We start from the raw sequence: 13,383 nt of genomic DNA, 5'->3' as shown, positions 1-13,383 counted from the left end.
AATGATTTATTTTTAAGGAAATGTGCGGAATCGGCATTAGATAATCCAGCATTGGCTTTCTACAGGTCTGTCAGAAATGTAGGCCTCAAATAAAGAAGTACATTTTATCTAAAAAAAATAAAAAAATATTCACCAATTAAACATGGTAGTGAGAAGTTCTATTAACTGGTACACACATTAAGAAATTGCTCAAATTGATTGAGTTTGTAAACGAGCGTCACAGTGATCCATCAATGACATCAAGTTTCACTGAAACATACCAGTTTTTAATGCTCATCTGATGTGGAAAAACAAATGTCATTGTGATGACAAAAATGTATTTACTACACAGTGTTGGTGACAGTGGTTATAAGCTTTTCATTTTATTTTTCAGATACAACACATGAAAAGTGCTCATAATGCTTGGAAACAAACTGATTATGCGAAAAATATGGTCAGCAAATATGCAATGTTTTTCTGAAAATTCAACACATTAGCCATCCTGTACAAAACTAATTATCAGACAAAAAATGTGATGAAGTAAAAGTGTAAGAGATTTATGAATGAATGATTGATATATTTGCACATGCATCTGTCAATCATTCTAAGGGTGCCTTGCGATATTCACATTTATGTATGCTATGATTCCTTCTTATAAGACTTCTGTGTGATCACATTTGTTAATTTTGGATTGGATTGGATGTACCTTTATTCGTCTCGCAGTGGAGAAATTTACATTTCACAGCAGCAAAGTTATGTTAATTTTGATGTTAAACATTAATTTGTGTTGACCCTGAGTGTTGATCTCCAATTCATGAAATTAGGCAAAATTAGGCAGGAAATTAGGCGAAAATTAAACAACCAACCAATGTCAAAATTATCCACATGTAAACTGTAAATTTACCGAAAGGGCAAATAAAAACTAATAAACAAACAAACAAACAAACAAATAAGTTAATTAATAAACGAATTAATACATTAAACAACACATAAAATAACAAATAAGAATAAAACAAATAAATAGATAGATAGATAGATAGATAGATAGATAGATAGATAGATAGATAGATAGATAGATAGATAGATAGATAGATAGATAGATAGATAGATAGATAGATAGTATTTGGTTTTTCTACGTCTTTCTTTCCTTTCCTCTTCCTTTCATAACTTTGCTGCTGTGTTACTTCTGGGTAGAGTGAATGCTGGTGCGAATGGCTGCCGCTGCTCACCCGCAAAAAAAAAAAAAAAGTTCTTATCCCGTGACTGTAAAGCATCCTTGAGAGTTTTGAAAGGCGTTTAGAAATAAAACGTATTATTATTATTATTATTATTATTATTATTATTATTATTACTTTGAGACAATAGAATAACATCAGTTTGATAAATAAAAAATAAATGAATGAATTAAACAATAAATAAATACAATAAAAAATAAATTAAAGAATTAAACAATAAATAAAATGAAAATAAATAAATGAATAAATGAAATGTATCATTATTATTTCTAATAAATAAATAAATAAATAAATAAATAAATAAATAAATAAATAAATAAATAAATAAAGAGGCTTTCAAAGTGATTAGGTGAAGTTAGTGAAAAGGTTTCTTCAGCTGTCATCTGTACTTCTTTGAAGGTGTCGGACGTTTCGCTTCTTAAACGTTTCGCTTCGAAACGTCTGACACCTTCAAAGAAGTACAGATGATGGCTGAAGAAACCTTTTCAAATAAGCACCTAATGACATTTGTTTCAAACATTGGGCCACTACTTTGAGAATAACATCACTTTGATGTTTTGTGAAGAATATCCAAAAAAATGATTGCTTCACGAATACATCAATTATTTCATACAACCCTATAACTTACTAATATGATAAGCTGTCCGTTTTTAGTAACCTCTGTTCATGAAAGGGTACAAATGAAACCTTTCCTGGATGATTGCATATCAGAGGGAATAAATCAAAAATGTGCTCGATACCATTGTCAAAGTTTCTGGAGACCGCTTTGTACGTTGTCTGTCATTGACTCATTTTTCTTTTTAAAAAGATTTTTCAACTTCAAGGACTTCTTACTCTTCTCTTTATCCCTGTTTCTGTCATCTTTCGCTTCAGTCCAGGCCGGACTGGATTGGTAGGTTCCTCTTGCTGGCGCCACCAGTGGCTCGGACGCTGCCTGAATTTTGGGGAAGCTCTGGGGAACGTTGGGAGTTAAAGCAGAAAGGCTTGTTGGAATTGCTGCCAAGGAGTTGCAAGACTTCTCGAGGATTCCATCATCAGTATCTGCAGATGAATTCCGTGGCACGTCGGAGGTTGCGGTAAAGTCTGGTTGCTCAGTTTTACCAGGTCCAAAGTTCAATTCAGACTCCTCCGACTCGTCCCTCACTATTTGATGACGATGTGCTTCCGTGGGTGACTCGAAGGGATTATTTTCTTCTAAAAGCTGCTCATCTCTTGACAATTGAGGTAGTCTCCTTCCTAGAGGTATATCACATTCCGCTTTGCATTGCTTCCAACTTATTGAGTTTTCTGAATCTAATTCAAGCGTCTCTGTTGAAGATGTTTGTCGCTCTGTTTCCTCTCTGGGGACAGCCTGTATGGAAACGGTGTCTGTAAAATCTCTCTCTTTTGAGATTTTCCTTGAGGGTATTACAGATACCTCAGCCATTTTGTCTTTTGCCGTCCCCCCAGGCTTTCGACAAGGACTTCCATCCAAGGACATTCCCATTGAATCTCTCGTAATCCTTCTGGCGACTAAATCAAACGGAGCCTCCAGGAGCTTTCTTGAGGCTGTGTCTACCGAAGCCCCCATCATCGCTCTTGATAACTTCTTTTGTCCAAATTCGGACGCCTCCACTTCAATCTTGCTGAATTCAAGTGGAAAATCCCCTCGATCTTTTGGTAGACTCCTTGATAAATTGTCTCTTTCGTCCTCCGAGATTTCAATTTTGCAAGGTGGAAATTCTGCATCTGATTCGCTGGACGATACCTTTCTAATTACAGAATGCGATGCACTTTCACTCCCACCTCTGGATCGCCTCCTTAATGGTGCCTCAATAATCGATCCATCTTTTGACATCATCATCAAATGATTTTCCAAAGAACAGTCCAGAACTTTATCTTTCATCATCTTCCGGCACGAAACATCTACAAGAGGTTCAAATTCTTCCAGTGAAATTTTTCGAATGGGAGATTCAACATCGGCCTCCACTTCTTTCCTCGCAGCCTTTGTCGTTGACCTTTCGACGAGTGGTTCTGTTTCGTCACGAAAGAGTTTTCGATAGGAGCCATCGGCAGGGGAACAAGGGTACATTTTGCTATGAGGAGGTGAAGTGGAATGGTCGGAATCGGAGAACCTTTCTTGAGACTCTCTATTGAAAAGTGAAAGAAGGAACAGGAGAATAATGACAATTTGAATCAAATATTTTAAAACATTTTACAGGAATATGAAAGTACCAGAAACTTACTGTTTCATTACGGCTTTGCGAAAGACTCCGTCATCCTCATCGAAACAAGCATAGGGAGTTCGAATTGGGATGAGAAGGTCCGGGTCTGCCGAGATTAGAGTGGTTGGAGGTTGAGTGACGCCGTGACGACGTGACCGGTGGATGGTCGATGTTCGAGGTTGAGGGGAATTCTTCAGTGGTACACCTGGAACTTTAGTAAAACAACGTGAAAGCTAATCAGCAAAGCGAATTGTAACACTTATGAGGATAAAGCGGTTCAGAAAATAGATGGATGGATGTCCAATGGGCAATCTTTGTATTTAACTTGTGCCAAAACATTGAGGTGTAACAACAAAAAATACCTAGCAAACAAGCTAACATACTCTTGAGGTTACAGAATCTGCTTTAACTCTTTATTTGAAAGGTTTGAACCCCAGAGTCAGTGTTGGCTCAAATTAACCACCAAGTCACTTGGCGTAATCGCTGAATAACAAAGACTAAACCGGCAGGACCTCACCTGGAATTTGAGACAGCAGAGCCGGGGAAGACTCTTCCAACAGGTCTTCCATTGACCCGTGAAGCGAGCTCCGCCATAAGTGAGATGGCTGAGGGACTCGAGGAAAACCTGCAGCAAGTGAGTCTGAGTAGAGCATAGTGGTGAGGTTGGTAAGCCCAGGATTCCTGATGATGGGGAAGCCACAGATGCGCTCTATGTGCTGCCAGCGATGAAGACGCTCCCGTAGGCACGCAGTTACGTCCGACAAGGCATTCCTTTAGGAGAGAAATAGGCATTTGTGCTTCATTTATCTCCGTGTTGACTTTCGGAGACTCAAAGTCAAACCTAACTCTAGTTATTATGCGACTCACTTAGCCTCAAGAATCTTGTGGTCAACCTGATCCAAAGATGAACTGTGGGCAACATGGAGTGTCCCGAATACTGAACTTCTCTTCTTCTTAATCTTTTCTGCCTGAAGAAAATTATGCAAGCAGATATTCAGATTGAAATGCCGAGTCACTATTAGTTGCTATATTTGTCAGATGAATGTCAGAAAGGTTCCGGCATCGGTGTCACAAATAAATAGCAATCAACTTAGAATGTATTAATCAGAATCAGAAAGCCTTTAATCGTCCCACAATGGGGAAATTTGCGATTGATGTATGTATTTATGTATTTATGTATTTATGTACTTATGTATTTATGTACTTATGTACTTATGTCCGTTTGTTCATATTTACGTATTTATTTATGTACTTATTTATGTACTTATTTATTTTTATTTATTGATGTATTTATTTATGTGCATGTTTATTTATTTATTGTCACTCATTGATTTATGTACAGTATTTATTTATTTATTTACTCATTAGTTCATTTGTTTGTTTATTTATTTATTCATTTATTTTTCATTCATCCATCCATCCATCCATCCTTCCGTTGATTTATTTAGGTACTTTGTATTTATTTATGTATTTATGTATGTATTTATTTATTTATTTATTTATTTATTTATTTATTTATTTATTTATTTATTTATTTATTCATTCATCCATCCATCGTTCCGTTGATTTATTTAGGTACTTTTTATGTATTTATTTATTTATTTATTTATTTATTCATTCATTCATTCATCATTCATCCTTCCGTTGATTTATTTATGTACTTTTTATTAATGAACTTTTTATTTATGTACTTTTTATTTATTTATTTATTTATTCATTTTTCATTCATCCATCCATCCTTTGGTTGATTTATTTATGTACTTTTTATCTATGTACTTTGTATTTATGTACTATTTATTTATGTACTATTTATTTATTTATTTATTTATTTATTTTTGTTTGATCCTCCATAGTTCGGTTGTCATGACCGAAGTGGTTCAGGCCTTAGAACCTGCTCCACCGATTACTGTTTTGAGTTTTGCGGAGAAGGAAATAAAATGTTATCACGTAGAGCTAGCTAAGCTGTGTCAGGAGACTGTGAAACCGGGGCAACTTCCTTCTCGGTCAGGATCTGTTTGGAGGCTTTGTAAGCAGGCGATGCGGCTACTACAGTTTGTCTCACAACATGTCCTAATTTGAAGAGACATGGTTGTCGTTTGAATTTTGTGACCCCAGCCCCAGAAGTTCCATGTTTCACCTCTTCTTTAGCAGTGGCGAGCTGTAATTCAGCATTGTGTTTCTTGACATTGTAGTACTGGACCTCAACTTCATGCGTCAACTGGAGCCACTGCTGGAGGACTTCTGAGGTAGTCCAGGTAGCGTGCATGTCCTTTTCCGCCTGCCTTAGTGCTCCACGGACCTGAGGCCACAACATTTCCCAGTTTTGAAATGATTACTTATCAGCTATGAATGCATGCGAGGTACCTGCACAAGTTCTTCTTCTGCATATCGGAGGCGACTTAGTTCACTGACGGCACCTTGCCTCAACTCTTGCAGGCGATGAGCCTCCTCCTGTGCCCCCATGATCTCATCCCTCATCTTCTCCTCCAAGTTTTGTTTCTCTTCCGCCACATTACGTTTCTCCTCCTGGGCTCGTTCCAGCCTGAATGGGAGGCAAATTGTACGGTGATAACGTCAATTCCTGGCGAGGGAGACTTTGAGATGGTATCTTCAGCCGTCCTCTGTACTTCTTTTGAAGGTGTCGGACATTCCGTTCCTCATCCGAAGAGCTTCGTCAGCCAGGCGTAGAAGATTAGAGGTAATCAGACAGACCAAAAGAACTAATCAGATTAGCTTCAGGGAGTAGTCCACTGCTCCCCACAACCGTAGAGCAGGGACCTATCAGGGCAGAGGTCTGGCACCACCACATATGCCCATTAAGGATATATACAGGGCCAGAGTTACCAGCACAACTTTATTTTGCTGACGAAGCTCTTCGGATGAGGAGTGTTATGTCCGACGCCTTCAAAGAAGTAGAGATGGCGGCTGAAGAAACCTTTCCTCGATGGACCATTCCTGTACGACTGAGAGCCTACGCAGACGAAGACTTTGACAATTTGCTCTTACTGTTCTTGCATATCAAGGAGGCTTTGTTCAGCTCGCTGCAGACTTTCCAAATCCTTCATCATCTTGTTTATATGGATCTTGCTGCTTTTGTTCTCGATCTGAGCAAACCAGCAACCCCCAACTCCCATCACCACTGACACAATGAGCAGTAGATCTTTCATATAATTGTGAGGGGGGCCTGTGTGGGGGAAAAAATTGTTATGATTAAAAATGATGTATTTTTCATGTATCGTGGATAATAATAATAATACATTTCATTTCTAAGTGGTTGATTGCTTCTTTGCAATGTCGTCATAATCAATAGCAGCTGAAATGAAGTGTTATCTTGCACTTAATGAACCGTGAATGTGAATATCATTTTGAAAACTGAAACTAGGGGCTTTATTGATACAGGCATTGATCATTTATGACGCACAGAATCTCTGGAGCTCTCTGAGAGTAAAAAAAAAATCAATCCGAGCATTGTTACTGTCATGAGCTGTCCTTGACATTTCGAGGAAACTTGTGTTGAAAGAGTTAAAAGCCTTCCTCCATGTTCCTTACGTGTCGGTGGTCCAAATAGAACAACATCAAGAGCTTTGATGTTGAGCTTTTGTTTGTCTCGCTGATCCTGAACTCTCAGCTGGCCACTAAGGAATGAAGGCTCATTGGCTGCAATTCTATGGAATAGACAGAGCGATACTGATGTTGTTTTAATAAAGATAAATGTGTGTTTTCTGACATTTGCTTGAACACAGAATATGATCACCTCGGGAGTGTGTTTCCATTGACTTTGAAATCTTTAAAGTTCTTTTCATACTGCGGCAATTCGACAAACTCCCTTAGCCAGCGGATAACGTCGTCTTGAGTCCAATTATGAACTGGGAAGTGAGAAAACATGTAAGACTTGGGAATGTATCAAATGTTTGTACACATTTTATCGACTGGACAAATACCTTCAGATGACTTCCAGCCTTTCCAAAGTTCCTCCACTGTAATGTGCTGGTCTTCTCGGTGCAGGTGGCTATGTTTGTTGGTCTGCTGTTGCTTCATGTCTTCAATGATGAACTGCAAGATTTTAAGAAAATGTTTGGGGTTAGCAACAACAGGTTGGAAACACCTTCGGGAAAAAAAATAATTCACAGGACAGTTTATATCCCAAATACATACTATTCTGATCAAATAATCAGTTGTATTGTTCCTTTGCCTTATGTTTTCTGCTCATGTATGTATGTATGTATGTATGTATGTATGTATGTATGTATGTATGTATGTATGTATGTATGTATGTATTATGTCATTTATTATGCTTTTATTTATTTATTTATACTATACAATACATATTGATTTATATAGCGCTTTATTTAATTATTTATTTGTTCATTTGTTTGTTTATGTATTCATTTATTTACTTATTAATTAGGTTATTTATTTATTATGCTTTTATATTATTTATTATGCCTTTATTTGTTTATTTATTTATTTATTTAAACTATACAATACATATTGATTTATATTGCACTTTAATTATGTATGTGTTTGATTGTGTACTTATGTATTTACTTATTTATTTTGTTTCTCTGTTTAGTTACATATTTACATATGAATCTTTTTTAGACTTGGCAAAATATAGACAGCGTCATAAATTATCAGCTTCAATTCCATTGTTTTCTTTTTTTGTCAAAAATACCCTAATTTACATCCCGCAAAAAAAAAAATACATTTTACATTTTATTTTCATACCGGGTATGTAACATGCGCCTGATCCCCAACTGTGTGTCCAGGTTTGACTGGAAAGGATTATTTTTAGCATTCTACTCTAAGTATAGATTGAGGAGTGGAGCCATGGAAGCAACGTGCCTCCAATTGTCAGCGTACATTTAGACTTGGCTGAAGAAGCATTTTCAAGTTCCTGAACTTCAGCTGCATATATGGACCAACACCTTTGCTTTCCATGCTTCATATAAATGCAATTTCTGTTTCCGATTGATATGCAATATTATGACAGCACGCTTTGAATCCTGCTTTGGTAGTTGGATAATGTGCACATATTGACATTGACATAGCATGAATAACCTCTTTTTAGATTAGATGAGCCTTTATTGGTCTCACAATTGAGAAATGTATATTTCACAGCAGCAAAAACAAATTACAGGGACTGCTGTAAACGCAGCCACTCATGCGGCGCCATCTTGAAGTCCTGGGCTATTCCTGCGAGAGCCACCTTGTCTCGATCGTCACAATGCGGAGGAGCAACAACAGCAGTCCGAACCGATTCCATCACCCACATGCTTCTATGCTCTCACCAACTTGGGTGACTTGCATGCCCACACCCCCTCAGTGCTACCCACAGAGGGCAAGTGGAAGGGGAGTCTTACCCTTCTCAAAGAGGCTTATGTAATTTGTCTCATCATAGGGGTTTTATCTGTTCCCTCACCTCGGACATGTTTGCTCCGGGTGACCTCGTGTGGCATCCTTTGATGATGTATTTAAAATAGATACGGAAACTTGTCTGCATAGTGTCTTGAAATGTAGCCTTGGATAAAGATGAAGGCTTCCCTTTGATGACCGAAGACATCTCGGGAGTGAGCTCTGAGGAGCTTATGTCACTCTCTTGACGTCTCTACGGCAACTGTAACCCGAGGCTGTGTATAACATAACTTGAAAGTCCATCCTGGAAGGTGAAAGGCCAATCGCTAAAGTCACAGACACGAATGTCCAAAGTGCAATATGAAATTTAAACAAATATATTTAGATGACTGGGTTGGTGTGTTGTAATATTTTAAGAGTGTCAAATGTATGAGGGCAAATCATATTAGTATATTTGTCAAAGAGCCAAAAGTCAAATTAGACTGTTGCTATCCTTAAAGTAGCATTTTTTTTTTCAGCCAAAGCACCTGTCATCATTAATTTTTCATCATTGATTTTAATCGCTTGTGTCTCTTGCAACTTAGTGACAATATGAAATTATTTCAGGAAGGATGAGATTTTCTGATTCTGATGAGAAAACAACATACCTCCACACTCTCCTCCACCTCAATCCCTCCATCCTTGTCATCATCCATCATCTGATGGATGCTTTGCAGAGCCTCCAGGCTGTAACGGTCGGCTTCACTTATACACGGTGGCGACACCACCATGCATGGGTCTACACGGGTCCAAAACACAAATAAATTACATGGTTACTGTACAGCGTACGACATGTTTTCAGTTAATCCACAATTGATTGCTTCATTCGGAAGTTTGAACATATTCCTGCTGTGTTTTGGACTGGCAGGACATAGTGTTCTTTGTGTTTTGTATTGCATGTGCAAAGTAAAAAAAAAAAAACAGATTTAAAGTGACTGGTTCTTTTGTTTGAAAACAACATTGCAATAATGTTTGCGTTTTGCAATTGTAACTTGCTTTTCATTGAAATATTTTCTCAAATTGACAGACCGCATTGTTTAGATGATTGCTCTGTTGGTGTTTCTCCAACAGATTGAGTTTTCTTTTATTTTGTAAAAAAAAAAAAAACACAAAAAAAGATGATTGACTTTTGTTGATATTTGTTATAATTTTATGCACGTAATAGATCCGACTTTGTTGCGCTTATAGTTCAGATCACTTGAGTACCACCTAAAATACACCGCCAAGTAAGGTTGTTCATTGTTTTGTACGGTAAATACTGTATCATATCATGTAATAAAGTGTTCGTCTTGTAATCAAACATCATAGAGTACATGGGGAAAGTCGTTAAGATTGCACAACTGTCCATGTTTTTATGTTCCTGTTGTGATTATTATTTTGCTTTGTGTTGACTATTAGGTGAAGTGCTTTGTTACAGCTGCACCTGTTGTGAAAGTTTCCCCCATCATGGCACCCTCTGTGCAGCCGCTAACTCTTTTTAAATCCCTTTCCGTTCTACTATTTTGTTTACAGTAATTTCCGGACTAAAAAGCGCACCTGATTATAAGCCTCACCCAGTACATTTTTTAAATGACAAAACATTTTGGACATACATAAACCGCACCTGTCTATAAGCCGCACGTTTATAAAGAATACGCATATACACTTATGTGTGTATATGAAAATGTCCAATTTGCAGCTCAATTTTTATCGGTGTTTTGCATTTGACTAAAAACATCATACTCCGTGTTTTGGGTATTTTAGATGCTATAAAACGTTTTTGTGGTGTCCGTTAAAAAACAAAGTGACGTCGGTTATCCTTTAAATGCACGATTCACACGCGTAGTTACATAGTTACATTAACTTGCGTCTTCCTCGGCACATATATTCGCCGTGTCTCACTCTTACCTTTAGTACTCGAGCGCCCTATGGCGGCCACGAGAAAAAATGCATAAATTGGCCGCATCGTTGCATAAACCGCAGGGTTAAACTGCTTGTGACAAAAGTCGCGGCTGTTATTCCGGAAACTACGGTATTTTATTTTATTTTTATGATGCATTGAATACTTTGTTTATATCTGTTTCAATTTTGCTGCTGTATTTAGATTGCAACTGTCCCCATTGTGGGACTATAAAAGGCTTTCTGTTTCTAAAAATATGGTACAGTATTTATTTGTCAAAATCAAATCCTGTAGAATTTAAATAAAGTCCGGAACAGAAGTGAAGAAAATATGATGTTGTAACAGGGAGACAGTTTGTCTGTCATTGTACTGGAATTCTAGAAAATACTTGCTGAATGTGTATCTGGAGAATCATTCAACTTATCAAAATAAACCGTCTTGGACCGGCGTGGCACTGCATGTTCTGAAATTAGCATCTGAATACAGATGACTAAAATATTACAGTGGAAAATAAACAGCAGATTATTGTTTTTACAAGTCCGTGACTCAGATATCTATGTGCTTTGGTCTGCGAGAGAGACACAGTCAAAAGGTCTCCTGATATGCCATGTGACAAAATACTACCGTTGTCTGTACTTTGAATAAAATATAAAATAATAAATAAAACATCAACCTTAATGCTCAATGACATGAGGTTATATAAGGTATTATTTGCTAAATCATCTTTCCATCTGTTCATCAACATATAACACGACCAAAACATGCTCCCTTGGTTTCTGCTTAACTTTTGAACTTTGACTTAATTGGCGAGACAATTATTTATTAACAGATAATGTGTTGCTGTCCATCTATGTCAGCAACGTATAGTGACAGAAATAACCAAACCCGTATTTTCCAATGTATAAGCCGCACCGTGGTTTAAGGCGCACCTGAATGGAAAATATTTTCAAAATATAATATATAAATATTTACGTTTTCCAAATATAAGGCACACCACATTATAAGGCGCTAGAGTAGAGCCTGAGGGTACGCACGACTTCTACAAGGGGAAATGGAATCGCTCGCTGCTGACAGCATAGTTGTGAGACCTGTTGTCGCTCAATATTTCACATATAAGGCACACCTGCGTATACGGCACAGGGTCATCTTTTCAAGTAAATCAAGGCTTGGGTGTGCCTTATAGACCGGAAAATATGGTGACTGAAAAAATAATGTAATGACAGGGAAAAAAAGGTGAATCAGAAAACCTTTATTCGTCCCACAATGGGGAAATTTGCAGAAACTGTCATAAGCATCCACTTTTTTGAGCAATTTAGTTTGGTGGTGATTTTTCAAACTCGGCTCAATAAAGGTCAGGAATTACTGCTATCGAAACAACAACATAACAGAGTACTGTGTTAGTGATGTTTTACGGGAATTACGGTGTGATTCATTCAGTCGACTTACCCCCTGGATTGAAACCTGTACCCCCACTCAGAAAACTGTTGCTTGATATATCACCGGCATTTTGAGCAGCGACCAAAAGAGCAGCAGGGAAAATGAGGAATAAAAACAGGTCAAAAGGAAGCATGTCGAAAGTTGAGAAACTCCTGATAAAAAAATAAATAAAAGAAAGGCGGACTGAGGGATGAACAAAACGTTCAGGTATCGAGGGCAACTGCACAGTGCCTAAACCGTCGCCTATTGGAATTCCAGAAAAATCAGTTCTATTCCATAGATCATATTAAAAAGCTGATGAGGGTGAATCCAGAAATTGTTCCATTTTAAAGACCTAAATGGAAATCACAAAAACGAGAAAAAAATCCAGTGGTTGAAGATGAACATGTGATGTCTTTAATCCTGTTTCCTCGTGTTCACTTGGGATCAATTTTGTATGATAACACAAATCCAATCCTTCAATCCTCTTTCACAGTCGTGGGAAGACTTCAATACGCCCCTCTGACTCTTTCTCTCTCTCCGTCTCAGTCCAGTAGCAGGGTCTCATCACATTATTAGGTTTCCTCATACGCCAACCCCCATCCCAAATGTGTCGCGGATGAAAAGAAATGTCGTACACAGTTGTTCCGGTCACTGCCGTATACTTATTACCTGTCTTTGATTTGCTTTCGAATTATAGTGCGGATGTATGTGGCATAAAAAGTTCCTATTTTAAACTTTTGCTTGAGATCAGAACAGGAATAGCTATTAGTGCTGTGTGTGTGAGAGAGAGAAATTAAATTCAGCAGACATGCTCCACAAACGAGTTTAAATGATTAAGCAGGTACATTAATAGCGCAAAAGGACGCAAACAGTCTCACAGCCGCACTAACAGTACCCTAACAAAGTATACGGTTTCATTCCAGCAATGTCTTCCCGGTTTAAATATAGTGGCACAACATTGACCTGTAGCCATGCCCAATAGGGGCCCTGCAGCATTGAGCTCAGTAGGGTGTGCTAAGGTTCTTGAATAGGAACACAAATCCAATGAGTAATAACAACAAGAGATTTGTTAAATTTAATGATGCGCCAGTAGGTCGATCGACCGCTAAATCATGATCGGCCGATTTCTGCGGAAAAGTACGATTATCATGACAATGAATGGCTTTCATTGCAGAACAAAACTAAATGATCACCCACAGCTTGTACTTTACACTATGCAGCCTTTCGGTATCAGGACTCACTAATGAATGATCGCATCCGTGATCGCTTTCGT

At 37.8% G+C, this 13,383-nt stretch overlaps 1 protein-coding gene across 1 annotated transcript; it reads right to left on the bottom strand.

Moving 5' to 3' along the window:
- Nucleotides 1-1,631: 1,631 nt before the first annotated feature.
- On the bottom strand, nucleotides 1,632-13,231 carry LOC148892794 (stromal interaction molecule 2-like). Its single transcript, XM_089006096.1, has 12 exons — nucleotides 12,138-13,231; nucleotides 9,421-9,551; nucleotides 7,360-7,471; nucleotides 7,173-7,284; nucleotides 6,968-7,083; nucleotides 6,425-6,602; nucleotides 5,783-5,960; nucleotides 5,556-5,717; nucleotides 4,286-4,386; nucleotides 3,936-4,189; nucleotides 3,440-3,629; nucleotides 1,632-3,343 (listed from the first exon to the last, which is right to left on the bottom strand). Exons 1-12 carry the CDS (start codon nucleotides 12,259-12,261, stop codon nucleotides 1,960-1,962), a joined length of 3,042 nt encoding a protein of 1,013 aa, XP_088862222.1. The 5' UTR covers nucleotides 12,262-13,231; the 3' UTR covers nucleotides 1,632-1,959.
- Nucleotides 13,232-13,383: the final 152 nt, after the last annotated feature.

Source organism: Hippocampus bargibanti, linkage group LG10, assembly GCF_051943395.1.
Source record: "Hippocampus bargibanti isolate YZ-2025 linkage group LG10, ASM5194339v1, whole genome shotgun sequence".
Lineage (NCBI taxonomy): Eukaryota > Metazoa > Chordata > Actinopteri > Syngnathiformes > Syngnathidae > Hippocampus > Hippocampus bargibanti.
This window is presented reverse-complemented; position numbering and strand designations above follow the sequence as displayed.

Excerpts from the sequence above, each read along its gene's own strand:
- LOC148892794 (XM_089006096.1), bottom strand. The coding sequence starts at position 12,261 with ATGCTTCCTTTTGACCTGTTTTTATTCCTCATTTTCCCTGCTGCTCTT. Across the intron at positions 7,285-7,359 it reads AGGCTGGAAGTCATCTGAAG|TTCATAATTGGACTCAAGAC; the intron begins GTATTTGTCCAG and ends CTCACTTCCCAG. Across the intron at positions 5,718-5,782 it reads CAGAAGAAGAACTTGTGCAG|GTCCGTGGAGCACTAAGGCA; the intron begins GTACCTCGCATG and ends TTGTGGCCTCAG.